Source organism: Sebastes fasciatus, chromosome 15 (genome assembly GCF_043250625.1).
Source record: "Sebastes fasciatus isolate fSebFas1 chromosome 15, fSebFas1.pri, whole genome shotgun sequence".
In the NCBI taxonomy this organism is placed as follows: domain Eukaryota; kingdom Metazoa; phylum Chordata; class Actinopteri; order Perciformes; family Sebastidae; genus Sebastes; species Sebastes fasciatus.
Window position 1 is genome coordinate 20,183,232 of NC_133809.1, and position 21,456 is coordinate 20,204,687.

At 42.2% G+C, this 21,456-nt stretch overlaps 1 protein-coding gene across 1 annotated transcript; it reads right to left on the bottom strand.

Annotated features, from left to right (window-relative positions):
• Positions 1-184: 184 nt before the first annotated feature.
• On the bottom strand, positions 185-21,456 carry plcb2 (phospholipase C, beta 2). Its single transcript, XM_074661194.1, has 32 exons — positions 21,373-21,456; positions 20,995-21,072; positions 20,272-20,340; positions 18,656-18,796; positions 18,163-18,242; positions 17,994-18,047; positions 17,826-17,901; positions 17,460-17,560; positions 16,877-17,037; positions 16,638-16,784; positions 16,381-16,538; positions 14,454-14,536; positions 14,194-14,278; positions 12,597-12,810; positions 12,398-12,495; positions 12,201-12,297; positions 12,016-12,100; positions 11,711-11,835; positions 11,285-11,436; positions 10,616-10,780; positions 10,386-10,485; positions 10,110-10,214; positions 9,865-9,929; positions 9,277-9,367; positions 8,659-9,144; positions 8,285-8,468; positions 7,587-7,728; positions 5,888-5,952; positions 5,293-5,352; positions 5,009-5,066; positions 3,350-3,433; positions 185-1,457 (listed from the first exon to the last, which is right to left on the bottom strand). Exons 1-32 carry the CDS (start codon positions 21,454-21,456, stop codon positions 1,287-1,289), a joined length of 3,864 nt encoding a protein of 1,287 aa, XP_074517295.1. The 3' UTR covers positions 185-1,286.

Consider the following 21,456-nt stretch of genomic DNA (forward strand, 5'->3'; position numbering starts at 1 on the left):
TTCATTCAAGCAGCAAACGGAAATGAACATAAACTTGGATAACGTCATGTAAACAGTGCTAGCAATAACCAGATTTTTCTGTGTTTCTCTATGTAAACATCATATGACCAAAACCAGACTAAAGACTGGAATGTAAACATATTCAGTACAACTTACCTGTAAAAATAAATGAAAAAAACACATATACAGTGTAAAGTACAGTTTATTAAGAACTAATCATCACAAGAAAAATGATGCAGAGGGATTATTGATGTATTGGTGCTGCCTGTTGTGTATTTCCATTGTCATGGCACTAAAGGACCTTTGTCCCACTTAAATCTGCAGTAGGCAGAATGTTTTTTGGCATCGTTGGGCAAGAATTCCATAATAACCTTTCAGCATATTGTAATTTAAGTGTTCTGAGAGCTAACTAGACGTCTGCACCTCATCATAGCTCTATTTTCAGGCTTTAAAAAATCTAGCCCGTGACAGGAGACTTTGGCCAATCACTGGTCATTTGAGAGAGAGAGAGCGTTCCTATTGGCTGTTCATTCTACGGAGGCAGCTATAGATCACTCGTGAACTCCGATCAAACGGTCAAACTAGGCAGCGCTTATCAAATATGAATCAATATTCTGTTACTGTAATGCCTTTTTCTCGCCTCCAATGTTTCCAGAAACGTCTTGTGTAAGGATATAGCGAACGTTTTATAAAAACAACTTTTTTAAATCATATTTATCGGCAATTTTACCCACTGCAGCTTTAATGAGTAAATGTAGCTTTTTTTGCTGCAAAACCTGCTTTACAACTGCAACACCGAAATCTCAGAGTGAGTTTGCTGTGGCTTCATGGAGTATCACACACCATGTGCCGAAGTGTGACAGATGGAGTCATTGTCTCAATTCAGCCGGCAGACTCTGATAACCCATTTTTCTTGCTACATTTATTCCTATTTTGGAACTCATTAAGAGAACAGAAGGGAGACTGTGAGTACCAAACTAAACCGTTTAGTGATGGGCTTTCATCTGGAAGATATTTTTTCGCTGTATTAGGGTATTTTTTTGTTGGTGAATAGCAACAGAAAAAATAGAATTAAAAAGAAAAATGAAAATCATTTCCAATTGCTCAAACTTTTGGTCTACAGGACATCCACGAAAACATCATTATGGCTCCCAAAAGCGCTCTCTCTATGAATAGCACCTCTAAATTGAAATTTCACACAGCGCTAATTGAATCTTCTACTATTTAGTTATGGTAAGACTTTAGGTTATTGGAAAGAAGATGTAAGAGTGTTAAAAAAGGCACATCTAACCCAGGAAGACATCTCCATAGAAGCCCACTCCCTCCACCTTCTTGTCTCCAGCCTGGTCGACCAGTTCAGGAAAGTGAGCCCCCACACAGACGTTGACAGCCTCCTTCACCTCTGCTGGCAGAGACCTCAGCTTCTGATCGTGCTCCTTTAGGGCCTCCTGATTGAGCTGCACACACAGGGGCCAAAGCTTAGTTAGAGGTTACAGGCTTGTCGAAAGGACACATTGACATTTTTCATGGTTTCTTTCCTCTAAGGTGCTCATCATAATCTTTAGAGAATGGATTTGGCACAAGTAAAAATAAAGATCAGCGCTAACCCCAAGCTACGGGGAACTGGCTTGAACCCAGTGGATTGATTTTAAACAAGAGTGATGATGAGCTATTTTCAGAATATTTAATAATGTGCCTGTATGAAGGAAAAACGGCTCAATACTCAATCAATGATGTTAAATACAGCAAAGATTAGCCTGCATGTTGAAAGGAAAACGTTGTCCTCATTTGTCCCTTAATCTCTTAACACTCATGCTTGAATTCCTCCCACTGCTTCTCTCAATCAAAAACTGTATTTGTAAGCTAATACTATTGGTGAGACATAAAAACACACCATCCATCTGGCGTTCACGCGTCAATGTCTAAACTATCTGACACCTCTCTTCTCAATAATAACTGCCAACGTTTCATCAAATCAAAGCAAAGCATTGTCATGAAAGGGCTCTGACATCATTTACAGCGGTGGGAGCTTGGACTGTACTTTCTCAAATCGCCTAAACCGAATGCGTCACCATGAAATATTACGTATGAACGCTGAGTGGACAGATGGCCACGGTTGACAAGAAATTTGAAAAAAGGGGGATTTGTCGTTGTTGGCATAGTTTGACATTTTGCTTGTATTAGTCATTTATTAATCATATTGTGGGGACATACCTACCATGTAAGGGAGCATTTCCACCACAGGAACTTTCCCAGGGGACCAAGAACGAACTCTTAATCTGCTTTTTAACTGGGGCTGAACCATTTTGAAAAAAATCTATTTAAGATTATTTTGACTGATATTGCAATTGCGATATGATTTGCGTTATTTGAGGGAATTAATTAATACTTTTATCAACATGGGAGTGGGCAAATATGCTTGCTTCATGCAAATATATGTATGTATTTATTATTGGAAATCAGTTAACAACACAAAACAATGAGAAATATTATCCAGAAACCCTCACAGGTACTGCATTTAGCATAACAAAACATGCTCAAATCATAACATGGCAAATTCAAGCCCAACAGGCAACAACAGCTGTCAGTGTGTCAGTGTGCTGACTTGACTATGACTTGCCCCAAACTGCACGTGATTATCATAAAGTGTGCATGTCTGTAAGAGGGGAGACTCGTGGGTACCCATAGAACCCGTTTTCATTCACATATCTTAAGGTCAGAGGTCAAGGGGCCTCCTCCGCCAGTTTTTCCTTGCCAAAATTTAGTGTAAGTTTGGAGCGTTATTTAACCTCCTTTACAAGCTAGTATGACATGGTTGGTACCAATAAAATGAATTGGTATTAACGCTTTATTATCGCGTTAATTTTGACAGCCCTAATATATAGTCCAGGACATCTCTGCAGCACCACAATATCTAATTTAAAATGGTATTTTGACACACATTTGGCCTTTAATAAATATTGAGCCTCCTGCGATATGAAAATTGCAGGAGGCCATATTGCGATTTCTATAATATTTCTATCAATTAATTGTATGGCCCTATTTTTTGACCAGAGGAAACAGGGACTAAAACTAGTTACTGTGCGATGGTTCCAGGCAGCAAGAAAGTCCTGGCTCAGGGGGTAGTACTTTTTGATGGTTACCAACCATCAGGGTTTTTAATCTATCTAATCTAAGATGCCTAGTCTTCACAGATCTTCAGATGCGTTGGAAACACAAACAGGAATGTGCAAAGGGGACTTTTAGTTTCATAGTTTAGCTCCTGAGTTCCATAGTTTTTGTTCAAAAAGGGTTATAAGTCAGAGCATCGTCTTCCTGAGTGATTCTATCCTGGTGTCAGTGTGTCTACCTGATGAGTCAGGGTCTTGATCTCCTCCAGTGTAGCAGCCTGTTTCTTCATCAGAGCCTCTTGCTGCGGGCTGTAATCTGAAGACTGTAACAACACAATAACAAAACATGTGGCCGCTGAAAAACATCGATCTGCTGAGTGTGTGTGCATGTGGTATCAAGTGAGAGATAAAGACCGTTTGCATGTCTATAAACAGTTCTGCTCATGTTTCTCGCGGTGTGTGTGTGTGTATATCTAGAGAGGAATGCACCCATGGGATGCAACCTGAGCAAGAGAATCAATACAGTTAAGTCACAACAGGTTGGACTTGTCCACTTCGATTATACAGTCCTTATTGCGCCCCGGCCATTCAATACTGAGGCCGTGCTGATTAAACAAGTGATTGTGTTATAAATAGTTGTCGTAATTAATGGGCAAATGCGGATTAAGTGGATCAAAATGAGCAGCAATGCGACCCTTGTGTGCGGAGGTGTGAGTGGGGTTCGCTGCTACCCAGATGGAGTCGATGGGAGGGGAGCAGAGTGAAATGTACAACAATACAACAGGTCTGCATCTTGATGAGTGGAGCCCAGTGAGTCATCGACCACACATGGATCAGTCTGCTCCCTGTAAACAGCCTCTGAGTAATGGACAAGCCTGGCCTATGGTCAGGGCTCGTTGCACTTTCCTCAGTGGGTGAAAGGGTGAGTGTGTTTGTCTGTGTGGGTGGTTTGCGGGTGAATGGGTGTGCGTGTTCACGTGTGTGCGCGCTCACGTGTGTGTGAGTGCACTTACAGTTCAACAATGTGTGTCTGTAAGCAAACATGTGAATGTGTGTGACAATGTGTTCAGATGTATGAAAGGAAAGCGCCGTAACATGCCTATCATTCCATGTTTTGTTCAATTCTTAAAGACACCTGCTGTAGCTTTAGACCTGCTATTTCTTTTAAAGGGGTAGTCTGACATTTTTAGATGTAAGCTTATTCACTTCCTTGCTGAGAAGTTAGATGAAAACATTGATACCACACTCATTTTCGTCCGTTAAATATGAAGCTACAGCCAGCCATGCCGGTAGTTGATTTTGTAACCTTTGGGACAGATCCAGGCTAGGTGTTTCCCTCTGTTTCCAGTCTTTATGCTAAGCTAAGCTAACCAGCTGCTAACTCCAGCTTCATATTTTCCACACAAACATTGAGAGCGGTATCTTCTCATCAAATTCTCGGCAAGAAAGCGAATAAGCGCATTTTAGAGCTGCAACAATTAATCGATTAGCTGAGAACTATTAAATTAATCACCAACTATTTTGATCATTGATTAATCGGTTGAGTCATAAAAAAAGTCTAAATTCTCTGATTCCAGCTTCATAAATGTGAATATTTTCGGGTTTCTTCACTCCTCTATGACAGTAAACTGAATATATTTGAGTTGTGGACCAAAACAAGATATTTGAGGACGTCATCTTGGGCTTTGGGAAACACTGATCGACATTTTTCACCATTTTTTTTACATTTTATAAACCAAACAACTATTCGATTCATCGAGAAAACAATCGACAATGAAAATAATCGTTAGTTGCAGCCATAGCGCATTTCCAAAAATGTCAAACTACTCCTTTAATTGTACATACATGCCCAGAAAGTCTAAATCTGCTACTTTCAATGGATTTAAAAGACTACTTACTGCACCGTCAGACTGGCTCGGCTCATCCAACAGCTCTATGCTCATTGCCTTTTTCAGCCTAAGAGAAGATAATTATAATTTTCAATTAGAGCTCTTGCACATACTGTTAGAAATGAATCAAATCAAGCCACACTTTATGCAATGCCATGTGGCAGAGCGGTAAGAACATTTGTCTCCTCGTATTTCTTTTCATCTTTGGACAAGAAGCTGCAACACGGTGAGAGGAAAGGCAATGAATGGAAACACGCCAAGTAACTGAAGGCAAGGTCATGCTGCGAACTCACTTTGCTTTCTCTGAGGACGACTGTTTCGAGAGCGTTTTCTTCTTATTCTCTTTGGCTTCACTGCAAAACAAGGCGAAGACAGAAAGTGAGAACTCCTGCTTGATGCATATTCGAAAAAATGAAAAGTGTCCTTATAAAACAACCTTTTCCCTTCAAACAAGAGTTGCAGGGCTGTGTGTCTCCGGTGTGACCTTTTCTTTACAGTGACAGGAAGGCTTAAATGTGATGTTATAGTGTCTGTGTGGACAGGTAGATTACCAATACTGCCTTCGCTTCCCTACCGCTGTTTAAACACCTGTTGGATAATGCTTGTCCTGAGATAACCATCTGCCAGCTGTGGACTTGGGATAACACACACACACACATCCAGAACACCATAAGCCAGCCAAGGACATTGGAAGACCTTCGCATTGAGGTGATTTATTCAAGATTTGATGGTATTGTCTGTTCAAAATGTCAAACGTTTCACCTCAGATGACACACAAACGCAGTGTCACACCAAAATCTCAAGGCACAGATTGGATAGACTCAGCAAAGCCCTCTGCACTCTCAGTGTGTACAGCATGTCCCAAATGTGTTGTATGTGTGCTCACACCTCTCCAGGGTCTTCAGTTCAATGGTGTGTCTCTCTGTGGCCATCTCCAACAGTTTGGCCAGTCTCTGTCACAATAGAAGGAGGAAGTGACACAATCACAGTCAAGATAAAGCTAGAAAATGAGACTAGAGTAGCTCTAAATAACAATGTGTGTGATTAAAGTCTCTCTCCAGACAAAAGTTCAGCCCTCGGTTGTTAATTTAGATGAACTTTGGCTTTACGTTTAATGAGAGCACTTGGCCCAAGGCCTGTGGGATGCTAACTCTCACCTCACTCCGCAGCACTTCTACTGTACAGTCTACACTCTGTCTAATGAGTTGGCAACCTTTAAAAAATGACCTGATCGACCCTTCATTTCCATTCAGAACTTTTGCAAAGAGTACCCCTGAGCGCCTGCAGCGGCTACTCGCCTGTGATGCTCTAACAGGTAGTGAGAGGTAAAATGAGGTGCTCCATGAGAGACGTGAACGCATCCTGAGCCATGGAAATGAATCCTATTTTTGGGATGAATCATTAGAGGTAATAAAGACAGCCAAGAGGTGGCTATGAGGAGAGTAATGGTTGGATGAGGAGCACATGAGAACAGGTTACAATAGGACGAGGAGCAGATCTTGACTTTCAGGTACCCATTTAATAATCTTCATATGTGGATCAAATCTAAAAATAGACACTGATGATGCGTTTGAGATTATAGCACATTAAAGTGCATTATATTCTATGAAAAAATACACAGTTCCAGATTTTCTTGCAAGAAAGTTAATTAGATAAACAGCAATAGTTTTCTGATTTTATTGTTCTCCTACACGGATGAGCCTACTTCTGATCAGGCAGCAAAATGACAGATAGAAAGTGGTGATAAAAAGTATTTCCACCCTTTACTTAAACAAAAAAATCAATGCCACGATGTAATATGTTCTGGTTGCGATGGAGCAAATAATTAAGATTATTTATTTGGCTTTTTTTCCACCTTTATTGGATAGATGACAGTATAGAGAGGCAGACTAGAAATGGTTCCCCCAGCTGGAATTGAACTAGGGCCGTTGCGGTTATATGGTATCCACTGAAACCATTCGGCTACCAAGGCGTATAATAATGCATCTTATTTTTTATATTGTGTTTTATATGAAAATCTTAATTTGGAAATGAACTTGTTTGCAAGAAGTTGCTTATTTACACATCCAGCAGTTGAAGAGCAACATCATCATTCATTTGGGGTCAGATTTTTGTCAACCTGACGAATGTGAGTCTAATATTTACTCTCTTTTAGCTCTGTTTTGGTCTCTAACAACTCCTGAGGGGAAATATCTGGCTCTTTAGCTGCTAAATGCTCCACCACCAGCTAGTCGCTAACTTGACTGTTTGGTGCTGAGCAGTACAGTGTAGTGTACAGTGGGTTTTTACAGCTTTTTAATTGAACACTGAACCAAAAACAGTAAAGTTGCGGGATGTAAAACCAAAACAATGAGCTGAAAGACACTAAAACGCTCTGTAGAGGTGAGGGGAACTGCGGAGCCATTAAAAGAAGTTGATAATTCTCTGTGCTGTTGCCACTACAAGCGACACCTTTCACATTCACATAGTCAACTGACCCCTCGTTAATATAACAATATTGATCAGTGCAGCTTTAAGGACAGTACTTGAGTAAATGCACTGATTTACTTCCCATCACTAATGTCTTTTTTTTCTCATTTTTACCAACCTCTGTAGCGCACTGCTCTTTCTTTTTCTTCATCTGGTCACACTGCTCCGTCCACAGAGCTTGCAGCTCAACTTGCATTTTTTCCTTCTGCTCCTGCACCCGCTCCGTCTTCACGCTGGAGTCAGAGTTGTTTCCCCCTCCCCTGGAGGAAACACAACATGATACAACATAACAGGACACATGCAAGGGGAGTAAAGTTTATTGACTAACAGCCACTATCCCTGCAAGTACAGAAATTAATGTGCAACCGTGTGGTTACTGGAAATCCTTTACAACAACGCTCATTTGGCCTTGAATAACACATGTTTTGTCCTGAAGGGCTGTGCACAAGAGGCACTGCAGCCCATATTCATTTAGCCTCTAATATTCTGCTTCAGCTGGAAAAACACATTAGCCGAGGAATATTCTCTGTGCTTCTAAATATAATCTCATTAATGAGACTGACCAAAACAAAAACAACTTCATTAGTGGGTCAGTATTAATATGCTGCTGAATGAACAGACCAGTCTTTGGTGAATGACTAAACTTGAGCAACTGGACAGACGGATCTAAGCACTCTGAAATTATAACATGACACCCCTCCTCCACAAAACACTATCTAATTGTCTTTTGTCAAACATTTATTTTTCTATTACCACATTTCAGCTAGAAACTGACTCAGAGAAGACAAAACACAGGAAAAGAATTAACCCCCTTACTCTTTTTTCTTCACCGAGGCCTTCTTCTTGACGGCCTTGAAGGAGTCGGAGTATTTCTGAATAAGATCCTCTCCTTTTTTCTGATACTTCTTCTCTGACTCTTTCATGTCTCTCTCTTGACGCTTGATGACCTTCAGATAGTTCTTGTGCTGTGTCAGTTCTTCAGTAGTCACAGTCGAAGGCTCTGCAGCATAAAAACACAGGGCTTTGTTGTGAGAATCCTCCTACCTGTGTCGGCGGTGGATATGCAGTTTTGATAGTATTCAATAAAATAAGTCTAAATTGGTCTAAATTTTCCTTCTCAGGGATCTTTACCTACAGTGTACTGATAAAACATTATGATGAGTGTAGCACATGAAGCACTTCGGTGTTACCTTCGCTGCATGTCGGCGGCTGAGATGAGTCACCTGATCCTGCAGACTCGGGCGATGCACTTGCTAGACAGGGCAAGGGCACAACAGCAGGCTCTACAGCAGCAGGCTCTACCGCAGCAGGCTCTTCAGCAGCACTGGCAGCTTCGGTGCCTGGTTTATCATCTGAAGCAGGCTCAGGGTTTGTACTGGGGTCGTCCACCGGCTCCTCTTTGGTTTCAGGAGCTGGCTCTGGAGCTGCTGCCTCCTCAGGGGCTGCCTCCTCGGTGGAAGGAGAGGCTTCGGGGAGGGCTTCGGGGACGGCTTCAGGTGTGGCGTTTCCTCCGTCTGGGGCTGGATCTTCAGCAGGAGTGTTGTCAGGAGTTTGAGTAGGTTCTTCTGCAGGTTGTGGAGTGTCTTCTTTTGCTTCTTCTGCACTTGCCTCTGGTGGAGACTGGGGTGATTGGTCATTGCCGTCAACTAGCGGTGTAGCTTCGGGTGCTGCATTTTCTACGGGAAGTGGAAAGTGTTCAAATACAGCTTCTTAATTCAGTACTAAAGACCTATTACAAGAGCATTATTAAAGCTCATTATCTTTCAAAAATAAACTCTGGACTGTGTCCCATTCATAAGCTTCATTACCTGCAGCAGGGGCCTCGCTTTCCTTAGCTTTGTCCGTGGGGGTTTGGACCGCAAGAGGCATCTCATAGGGAGAAACGTAATCAGAGGATGACTGCGTGGGCCAAAAAAAAAGGACAAGAACATCACAATCTAATGAGGCTGGTCATCTTCCAGGATGTGAATTAGTGCTGTTAAATGCACAGTGTGTAGCATTTCAGGGGATGTATTGGCAGAAAATGAAATATAATATTGATAAATATGTTTTCTTTAGTGTAAAAATATGAATCGTTGTGTTTTCGTTAGCTCAGAATGAGCCGTTTATATCTACATATGGAGCCGGCCGCCATGTTTCTACAGTAGTCCAGAACGGACAAACCAAACACTGGCTCTAGAAAGGGCCAATCGCGTTCTCGCGTCCACCATAGCTCTCCTACATGCTTGGCACATGGGAGAAGTTTCCGTTGGTTTCAATCTGCAACCTCACCGCTAGATGCCGCCAAATCCTACACACTGGCCCTTTAAGGATTTAAGGGAGAACTGGGGACATTGCTGATATGTCAATTTTAGTAGATGACGGCTGAAATAAGTTTCTTTTGCTGCATTTGTTACCTCCTTTGGGGCCTTTGCGGTCTTCTCTGTTCCCTTTGTTGGGTTAAATAAGGCATCCGTGAAATCTGTGGAAGAATTAAATGCGTCAATAATTCACACTTTAACCAAATAGAAATGTGAATGCTGCCAAGCTCCACACATCCAAACTAAATTAGCCATGTCCCTGACTGTCACTCTAACAACATGTACTCAATTGCAGCAGAGACATTTTCCTTAGCAGAAACCCAAAACGAAAAGCTAAGCACCTGCGAAGGCAGCAGGGATGTAGTCCTTGACCTCGATGTACACAAAGAGAGCAGGCAGAGTGAGCGCCATGTTGCTCTCACTGTGCAGGCAGATGTGATGGAAACCTGGAGGCCATAAAACAAACCTCTGTGATTTAAAAACAAGGCAGCAGCTCCTCTGATCCGGAAGCGTCTTAAGAAAACGTTCTGAGGCCTTGGATGACTCAGTGGCGTTTTTAAATTATGTAGATTAGATGAAGCGTGAAGTGAGGTGTTTATTTTCTCGGTTTCACCTACCTGATTGGATGGCATCAAGTGGGATGATCCTGTGTCCCAAGAATTTACCGTTCTCCTCGTGGACTACAATTCTCAGAGAGGCCATTTCTGGGAGCAGGATCTACGCATCATAACAACAACAAATATATTAAGACCAACAGCTGTAGCAACATACGGAGTTTAAATGGCTGAACACATTTAACCCACTAATGTATTTGAGCATATTTGAACTTGTTTCTACTGACACACACCTTCTCAAAAACAAAAGGCTCCTCGTTCCACACTGGGTTGATGGCGTTGGGTGTGGTGGACCACTTGGTGCGATATTTCTTCTTGGGGTCTCCCGGCAGCCCAATCACCTCCACCTCGACTCCTGTTTTCACGCTCTTGTCAGACAGAAACTGGCCCGAATAGATCTAGTGAGGTGTGCGAATGAGATTTGATGACATACATGAGTGAAGTGGCTGACAGTATGGATGTCCTGTTGTGTGGACCCGTGTTCAGGACACAGTGGGTATAAATAGAGCTCAGGTTTTCACTCATGCAGAGTCTGCTGAATACCAGGAACCATATATCAGTCTCAGCAGGAAGCTTGTATTATTACAGACTCATCTACACACACACACACAAACACACACACACACACACACACACACACACACACAGACTTCCCAAGGCTATTGAGGCTAATTTAGTGCTCGATTCAGAAGAGCAAAAACAGCTCTCAGCTACACACATATTTTATCAGTTTCCCTACAATGCAACACCATAAAATGATGCAGCTTTAATGTATGAACAATTTTACTTTTCTTTTTAACTTTCTGTAGTTAGTTTTCACAGATATTAGGATCCCTATGCCGAACACACCAAAGGGATTGTTAAAGTGGTAGAAGAGCATAACAACAAGGCTGTGAACCTGCCTTTATGGTCAGGGTGCTTGCCACCACCGTGTCTATCCTGTCACAGAAAGGGTCAAACTTCTTGTCGCTGCGACGCAGAACGTCGTGCTTGAGCAGGTAGCCCGTTCTGCCATTGAATTCAAACAGAGCCATGTTCAGCTGCATGGGGAAATCTGAAAATATACACAAGACAGCCCTTTCATGCCCCCTCTCTTCAACACTAGGAGGAGCAGCCAGCATTTGGGATGCAAAGCACAGCAGATGCCCGTGCAGCACAAAGAGGCGCAACACTGACATGCTGTGGTGGAAAACAGAAGGTTTAAAAATATAGCAGTGCATTAAAACATGTCAGACTCAAGTGGCGATTAAAGAGAAGCAGCGAATGGTTACATCCCCTCATGTAGGGCAGCAAAGTGGTTTATCAGTGCATTGTGTGTCCATTTCTACCCATCGTCTGGTAGTTGAGCGCCACCATCTGGCTGCCTACGTTCCAAAAAGGCTGGGGGCTGTAGTTGGATGAGTCCATTCTTGTTCCTTTGGGGTAAATCCGGCTCATCTGCCTCTTATTGTATCTGAGAAAGATGGTTTAGGAAGTTTTATATCTCTTTATTTGTATGTGAACCAGGACACTCTTTTGGCACCATAAAGAAACATATTTTGGTCTAATTTCTGTGCGAATTTAAAGCAAATTCAGCCCATTTAAAACACAGTTTGCCATATTTTAGAGCAGCTCCAGCACTCCTAAAGGATACTCGACAAATTCGACAGCAGTCTTGGAAATCATTGCCTCCCCTCTGGTCTCCACAAAAGATGAGATGACGTAACTCTTGTCTTTCTCTGCGAAGGAAGAAAATAATTGTGTAACTCAAATTGACTTTGATTTGTTTACCTGTGAAGTATAGTTAGTTTGGGTTAAATTTATGACGCAAAGACATACTTCTGGCGTTGTCAAAAGAGATGAATTTGGTGGGCTGGATGTAATTGACAATGGATGACATCGCCTCATAGGATGTGACTTCTTGTCCAGCTGTTCCCTGTGGGGGATTGACAGGAAGTTAACTGATGCTTGAGCGGTTTTAGCCGGACCCAGATGATGTATAGCAATAAAATTGTCATCGCAACCGCATTCTTTACCTCATCTGATGTCTTCATTTTCTCCTCGTCCTGTTCCTCTGTCTCCTCTTGCTCCTCGGTGTCCTCCACAGCTGCGTCCCCCACAGCTGCGTCCCCCTCTGGTTAAACATATAACCATAATGTCAGTGACACCTGAAAGATAACTACACAGGTCTATTTTTCAAACGTAATCTGATTTGGCTAGATGTTCACAATCCACCTTGGTTCTCCTGGGTGCTGGGTGCTGGGTTGGCAGGATCCTGGGAAGTGGTGTTTGGGTCCTGGGTGGGTGCAGCTGTGGTTGTGGTCTGGTCAGTGACTGCAGCGCTGGGTTTTTTAGTCTGGGTCGGCTTTTCGTGGCTGCCCTTCTTGTTCTTGATGAGGATTTTACCCATGAGTTCAGATGGGCTGGGGATCTGCTGGCCCGGCTTCAGCTGGATGATACGGATAAACAGAAAGAAAACTAAAACTAACTTGGGGTAAACAGTGACAATGCAATATCTACAATACCACTGTAGCACAAACCAAGGTCAAGTCCTCAGTACTGTCTTTGGTAATGTGCAGATTTCAAAGGAAGAATTTGGTATCAATATTCTCATCTCACTCTCTAGAGAAGAATTATTTCTTTGATGATCAGAGAAGGCATTTACATTCTTCCCGCTACAGTAGGTGTCTCCAGGACCACATTTTGCCAAGATGAATGTGATGACCCTCTCCACCCTGTCTGCCCGTTACATGCGGTGCGTTTCAATACCCATAATACCATACTATTTAGAATGTCAGACAAAGATTTAGTATGTCCCAATACATAGTATGTCATTGTCAGTATGCCAAATATACCAGGATGTCCTACTACATCCAGTTGCATATTGCAGTATGCAAGGCAGCATGCTGTTCTCGCTCTTCTGACCCACAATCCTTTGCGGAGCGGAAGATACATCATATTGACTGAGCCGCCGAGAGAGCACAGACAGAAGACAGTCTGATGACAGCTCATTGACAACTCAAATGACAGAAGCCGCTGGATATCTGAGCAAGAGGGTCAAAGTTCAAGGCGCAACGTTATGACGAAGTAGTGTGTCTCAAATAATGTGCATACTGCATGCTTACTGTGTGAGGGCAGCTGTAGTGCGTACTAAAAGTAAAAACAAAAAGTATGCAATTTGGAACGCAGCGTTGGTTTGTGTGGTTGCTTTCCTTGCAGGTACTGGAGGTGGGCGTTGCAGACTGCATCAGTAAAACGGCAACTCCTGGGCCCTGTGAGCCAGTGCTCTTTTAAAAACCCTCCCGGAGCTCAGTTGATGGTTCTCTCTCCTCCCTGAGACGCCCATTTGGTTGGTTTGTGTTGCTGCACCACACAACATTGCACTTACACACTTTTCCACTCATGCACTCACCTACATGGCTGAACTTACCGATTCCACATGCCACTGCTGGTTTTCCTCTTATGTTGATTTTCCTTCCTGTACTTCTGAATCATGACCTCAGCATTTCTCATATGAGACCATTAAACATGTCCTCTCTTTGACCCACGAATACAAACACATGTAGTACTCCCCTCCACACAAAACACACACAGAGCTGAGAGGAAGTGATACAAATCAGTTGGGTACAGCAGCCTATGAGGGTCATGTAGAGATAGGAAAGAGGACTTTCTTTCCCATGTGTTGCCTTCATGACACAGACACACAGCATTCCAGGAAAATCCTCATCTAATTTATCAAACAAAGTGTTCTGTTTAACAACCCCTCCCCATTTGTAAACTTTATCTATCAGTATTATTTTGACAGCGAGCTGTGTTGCAGCAGTGTACTCACAGGGTATTTGTCCAGCGGATCTGTCAGCAGGGCATCGCCAAATATGGTTTTGCAGTAGTTGGCCATCTTCTCCTGCTGTTTCACTCTGGAACAAAGCAGATCAGCACCTGTTACTGTCCGTTACTGCCGGAACGAAAGGTTCAATTACATCCTCAATATGCTCCATCAATATTCCATTAGGGATAACAGCATCAGAGCATTATGACGTTGTGTTAATAGTATTACATGGCATGAATTCATGGAAAAGCTTCAGGTCTTACGAGTCGACGTGGTTCTCGAATGAGAGGATGATGGGATACGGTGATGTCTTGAAGGCGCTCTCAGCGATGGCCTCAATCACATCCTGTCATCAAAAAACACAATCAGTTTTGTTTTTTTTGCATTTAACTAGACTTTTATTTGAATTAAAGGGATAGTTCTGGTGTTTTGAAGTGGGGTTGTATGAGGTACTTATCCATAGTAGGTGTATAACCTACAGTAGATGACGGTCGTCGTGACCACCGTGTTGAGAAACAGACAGGAGTACCAACACCGGAGCAAAGCAGTATAGTGCTTTAGACGGGGACGGCAGATAAATGTTTTTTAGAAAATATTCTAAATATAGCATACACTTAAACGGATATACATTTTTTTAGGTGAGCCTTTTTTGTGCCGTCCCCGTCCACAGCACTGTATTGCTTTGCTCCGGTGTCGGTACTCCTGTGTGTTTCTCCAAACTGGGGGCGTGCCGACTACTCATCTACTGTAAGTAATACACCTACTATGGATAAGTAAATCATACAACCTCACTTCAAAACACCCAAACTATTCCTTTAAGATTAAAGAGACACAATGGGCAAGAGAGCTATAGAAAACAAAAATAAGCTGGTGACACAGCAGCAACACCAAAAAACAGACCAACAGACTGTTAATCGTGACTATTCTCCCAAAACATGAAGGGAGAAAACGTGACAAAATGCAGATGCCCTGTAGTCAGCTCCAAACCTATCACATCTAGAGGCTGACAGTAAACTGAACAGAGGTGTTGTGTCCGGGCCCCTGGGACTGTGGAACGTCGGCTGCCCTTAAATGGAAGTGTTGAGAGTGAGAGGATGACTGGGTTGCCTGCCTGTGTTTGTGTATGTGTGTGTTACTGTGTACTTTTAAGCCTTCACACTCTTTTGCTCTTTAATGTGGACATCAATAAAAGGAAATCAGCGAATTTATAGGCTAGATATCCATTACACATTGTGGCACTCTTTGGTCATGAACAAAGAACGCCTGGCAAGTGACTACATGAAGATGTCATAATGAAACATTGCAAACTGTGCTCACAGGAGACCAGGGGTTGGCCATTTACTAGAAAAGGACCATGATTTATGATAGACAACAGCAAGAACATACTCACTTGAAGTGCGTTGGGCTTAAACAAATAAGTGAAATCGTCTATACTGCTTTATTTTCTGGGTTCAATAGTTTTCACTGCTCATTATAGGCATAAATTGAGCTGTCCACAAAATATACAATAATAAACTGTTTATGGTCCCAATGGTCATATTGCATGATTTTTATTTAAAGGTGCTACATGCAAGATTGGGAGTATTTCTATTGTCTCAACATGGAGACATGAGACGTAGCTAATGGTGCAAACCGAGCTAAACGTGAAAACAACGGCAACACTGCTGACAGAGCAAACAGTGTTAACCTGGGGGGGGGGGCCGGAGAGTCAGTGCTATGCTTCCGCCATGGTGCCGTCGGTCGGGACGGTTGTTGTCAGCTGGAACCGCCGTATGAGAGCAGTGCAGAGCGGCGGCCGTGAGCTAGCCAGCGGGGCACGCTCACATGCATGAACATGCACTTCTCTATGTATTTACGCAGCAAATAATTGTTTGCTGCTATAATAATGCTCTGGATATTGTATAGAGCACCTTTAAAAAGTGGAGGTTGTGTATATAATGAAGAGTCTATGATCAAAATCAATGAAAAAAGGAGAAAAGCTATTGACAAAAATCTGAAAAGCTCTCTTGACCTTTTGGCATGCACTTTTGAAACGGTCCCTAACTTAATTTACATCCCTTTTGTTTAGATTGTGCAAGATCTAGAAGGCTGATGTATAAAAAAATGTCAATATGTTAAAAGTTAGAGTGAAATGTGAGACGTAGTGTATGACACCCCACTGAAGGCGTGCCCAAAACCACATGTAACCACCTTGAAGAGGATCTCAGTTGTCATGGTGAAGCCGTGGGTAATGATGGGCTCTTCATCTGGAGGTTTGCCCTTCCAGCAGTCCAGCTCCAGACAGCGGCAGCCGGACAGCAGACACTGACGGTACATCTCCGGAGAGGACACGCCGGAGAACTGACCGGCTGCAGGTTGACAGACAGAAAAATACCACCTAAATGAGCCTCAGGCCAGTTGATCAGGTATGAGAAGTTAAGAGCTAAAATCAAAGTGGTGAGTGGGACCTGTCAGGTACGTGTTGTGGGAGGACTTGATGAAGTAGTGGGGTATAGGTTGGGCCATGTCATGACTCCTGGCCAGCGTGTCCTGCATGACAACTGACGTCTCCGGCCCCATCAGGAAGAATAAGAGACCCTCTGGAGAAATCAGATCTGCAGATGAGACACATTGAAGTATTTAAAACAAAAGTACAAAAGCATTATCCAACCTCCATCTAACGAAATCTATCATCAGTGAATCTCACTTCTGTTTGAATTAGAGGAGCAGGGTTCATATTTGTCCATCAGAGCTTTGATCTGGTCCTGCCGCAGACGTGGAAACAGCTCCTCGTTGAGCCGAGAGTCCCTCTGTTTCTCGTTTAGGAACTTGGTGAAATTCTCCTTCGTCATGGTGGGTTTGTTGGAGCTGCAGGGCACAGTGATGCGTGACAATCACATGGACACTGCACGTAATGTTGCTCCTGACAATCAAGGCCCAACACATGCCACCTGAGCCACTGGTGAAGCATGAGGTCGGCATAATATAATCATGTGTTTCTGGCTTTGTGCTACCAAATTAGAATAAGTAAAGAAGTAAGTTTCTGGCTTCATAACTACTAGTTCACCACAAAATGATGATGATAAAGACAATCACAACAAAATTAAGTCGTTTTTTGTGTTGAAAATTAACTCAAAAACAAAAATGCAAGATAAAATTATAAGAATATTTTATGAAATTAGCTACAATGGGTGCGTATTTTGAAAAACTAAAGGATATAAGATGATGGATCGAAGCTTATCCAGCCTTATCAGAAGATAATCAATGAAGCACAGGAGAGGTCGACTCACTAACAAGTGAAGATCTCATAGATCTCAGGCCGAGGGCAGAGGTTTGCCAGAAAGGCCTTGAAGGCAGACTCAGTAAAGACGTCAGGCTTCATGGTGTCATGCTGAAATATAAAAACACATTATCTCTATCATTTCAAAAGAGATTTGTGATTCTGCGCAGTGTATGTCGAAATAAAATTACAATCATTTAGCCAAATCTTACAGCAGAAGTCTGAGTATCTTATAATACACAAAAAAATAACAGTCACAGCAAACACCAGGACAATATGGTGAGAAGTTATAAAAAAAAGTGCAGTAAAAGAATCTTGAAAGATAGTCTGCCTTAGAGCAGACAACCAACCCACCAAAATGTCTATATTTTCTAACCTTTCCTTTAGGGAGGTGTGCTGATGCTAAGGCACTTTCCACCCTCTTCTTATCCGCAGGGAACATCTTGTAAATACTGAAAAACAAACACAGTGAAACACTGAGTAGGAAATGTGGAAATCTACTGTACAACATCCTACACCTTCACATGGTTGAACTGTAACCTACTTTTTCACTGCGATCTTGCCGTCCTTGTTGGCGTGAAGAGAAATGCGGACGTACCTGAGATTGAGCACAAAGCCTTAACGTTAACACGTGATTCTGTGTCGTACATGGTGAAATTAAATAGATAAATTAAACACAAGCCGAACTGTCAGATGACATGATGTTCACTTACATTTTCTCCAGGAAGACGTGTCTGCATGCATTGTTTCTTGCAGCGTTGTAGGCAATCATAAGAATGTCATTTGCCCAGTTCTGATGTGCATTTAATTACAAATACAAACAGGGGTATTACATTCAATGACAACATGAATTGTGCTTGAAATGTCATTATAAAAGATTTTTAAATGGACACAAAGTCACCACTAGGGGGCATTAGTATAATAGCACCTCAGGAAATGAGAGTGGTGCATGTTGCATTGGAACAAAGCACAACTGTGATTTCATTACAGTTGATTAAATCCGGATATTGGAGTCATAAAGTCTAATAAAGACTAAAGGGGAGACAGAGGGCGCCTCATTTGGGGGAAGCAAAGGCTCATTCTATAATGGCTAATGTCCTGTTGAACAATCAGAGTAGACAGAGAGGGAGGATTGTGAGCAGCGAGAGGATGGACACAGTGCCAATAACACACACAGTCATCAGCGTATACACGGTGGCGTATTACCTGTGTCACTTTCTCCTTTGAGGCAAAGAAGTTATGATAGGTCAGATTCACTGTGTCGGGACCTGTGATGATGGTCAGAGTTTTGGCGAGATGGTTGCTGTCCGGGAAGTCCATGTTGAACACGTTGCGAACCTTGGTGTGCTGTGAAAGGCAAAAGAGAGATGTTCATATCCAATTAGATTTAATTGGCTCAAAATATACGGAAACAGATAGATTTCTCCTAAATTCAGCAAAAGTTTGCATTAGATAATGCCTCATTTGCATATTCAAATGAAAAATGTCGTGTGATGGTGTAATGTGTGTGTAATGGTGATATCAACCCTATTCACATGTAGTGTCTTCGAAATGTATGGAATTTTACAATACAAATCTTTAAAGGCCGTTTTCTCAAAATGAGTTTTCTCTCATACTCAGAGCCAGAAATCTCCACTTCAGTAGGTCTTACACACACACCAAACGTCCCAGTTTCATTCCTATCTATATTCTGAAGGTTCTTACAGAGGGGTTTGCTCATATATCATTCACAACCTGTTTTATAGAACATTGTATTCCTAAAAACATGGCGAAGATCGATTTTTTCATGGCTGTTGACCGTATTTTCTGATTTATGGAGTGAGAAAAAATACCCTTTGTAAAAACTTTTGAATATAATATGACAACAAAATGAAACAATAATTTTGAACCTGGCTTCATCCAATGTTCAGATTTCTGTTATGGAAATGTATGAAAGTTAGCATATATTTCATTAGATAATGCATAATTTGCATAAAATTATAGAAAACCTTTAATATAAAAAAGAACTGCCTTAATGTAAGTAATCAACTGGAGAAGTTTCATGGTGGTATCTATTAGTTAAATTTTTTCCTTATTCACCTGTAGTGTCTCCCTTTAAAGAAGTAAAATGTCTACAGCACTTGTTCAACACATGCAAATTGCTGACCAAGGCATGCAAACATATGCACACACACACACACACAGATATATCTACATGTACAACACAAACAGCAGCAAGAAGACCAGGGTATGAGGTACTACCTTCCTGTATCTACTACTCTACAATCAATCACTTCTATGCCACTTTCATCACTGGAGCCACTTTCCCCCTTTCAAAAAAAAGAAAGAAAGTCCTCAGGGACCAGAGAGGAAGATGTGCTTGCAACAGCACCCCGACTGGGATGATGTGGTGATCTGTGCTCTCCCCGAGGGGAACCGTTTTCAGATTTCACCTCTGAACCCTCCGTGAGGGATGACGACGGCTGCATACTGCAACTCTCTGCGGAGGCCAGCGAGGAGCAGAAAGGAACTACAGCTGTCAGATTTCGCCTCAAAAACAACCAACAAGCGGGCTCACTCACAGAAATCTCAGAGCATGACTCAGTGTGTGGTGCGGTGTGTGTTTACTGTGTGTGTTTCTGTAGTGGGGGAGTAGCCTGGGTGCATGTGTCCATTGCTGTTTTTGCAATGCAAATATGCCCCTCGTACTAATGGGCAAACTAAGGGCTTGACAGCCCATTTGCATGACTGCAGAGATTCTTACATAACAAACACACCAGTTTGACTTAATTGGCTCAGAGAGCAGGTTACTACATTAAACAATTAAATAATACTGTACTCACTTTGGGAAGTTTTGCATATTTTCCTGTTCTGGTATCTCTGACAGTAGCAACATCCACGAACGTTGTCTCCTAGAAACAAGAAGCAGAGCGTCATCTCAATTCGACATGTAGGCGCCAGTCCAAATATGGATTCACATACAAGTCATCCTTTGGCAAAGTGCAAAAACTATGGGATTTGACTTTGTTTGTGTGGACAGTATTTGACTGCAATGTCTCGAAACATCACAACTGCTTTTTCCATTTAAAATGCCCATGAATGATTTAAGGTCAACATGCAGGCATGATTGAGCCCAGACACATGAGGCACACATTTCATGCAGGCTTCACTGGTTTTGTGATGTGGTGGAGACCAGAAGGGGCCTCAGTGAGAGAAAGAGAGAGAGAGATGAGATGAAGCAATCCTCTCCATCACGTGCATCACAGTTTAGCTGCAGGATGTTGAGCCCACATCAGCACCAATCAATAATCTCCACAAGCTGCTTAGATATCAGCTCTTAGCTATCCCACAATCAAATGCACATTACACACACTCTGGATGCGAATCATTGAAACATGACCGCCTCTACTTAACATGAGTTTTAATCTGCCAGGATGTGTTTGTCTGATGCACAAAAAAAGCCACTTCATTTCTATTAGTCACTAAATGGGTGTCAAAACTTCCCCACACCTCTCTGACACGTTGTGCAAGAGCTTTCTCTTCTCCAGACTCTCCGTATTGATTACCTTGCTTTGGTTGATCCAGTAGACGTAAAAACCTTTCGGATCCATCTTCATGGTGACAGGAACAGTCTTTGTGGAGTCCTGGAAGGAGACAAGGGAATTAGCGTTCACACATTTTTTGGACATTTATTGAGTTTAAACCTCTGGAACAGATCTGTTTGACGATGATGCGTTGGTGTTAGATAATTAGAGAATAAATGCTGTAGGACTACATGTATTTTCCAGAACAGCTCATTAATTGGGATTCAAATGAGACTCCCATGTCGCTCATCAGGCAATGAAAAATAGAGTTAGAGTTGCACAGATTTTCATATGTACTAATATTTCCTTTTAGCTGGTATTTAATGATACAGCTCAGATTTTATTGAAATATTCACTCACCTCCGACCACTTGGTAAATCTTTCTCCTTTGACCAGGTAGTCTTTGACCTCTGGAGGCTCCAGAAAGTGTCTTTTCTTATTCAT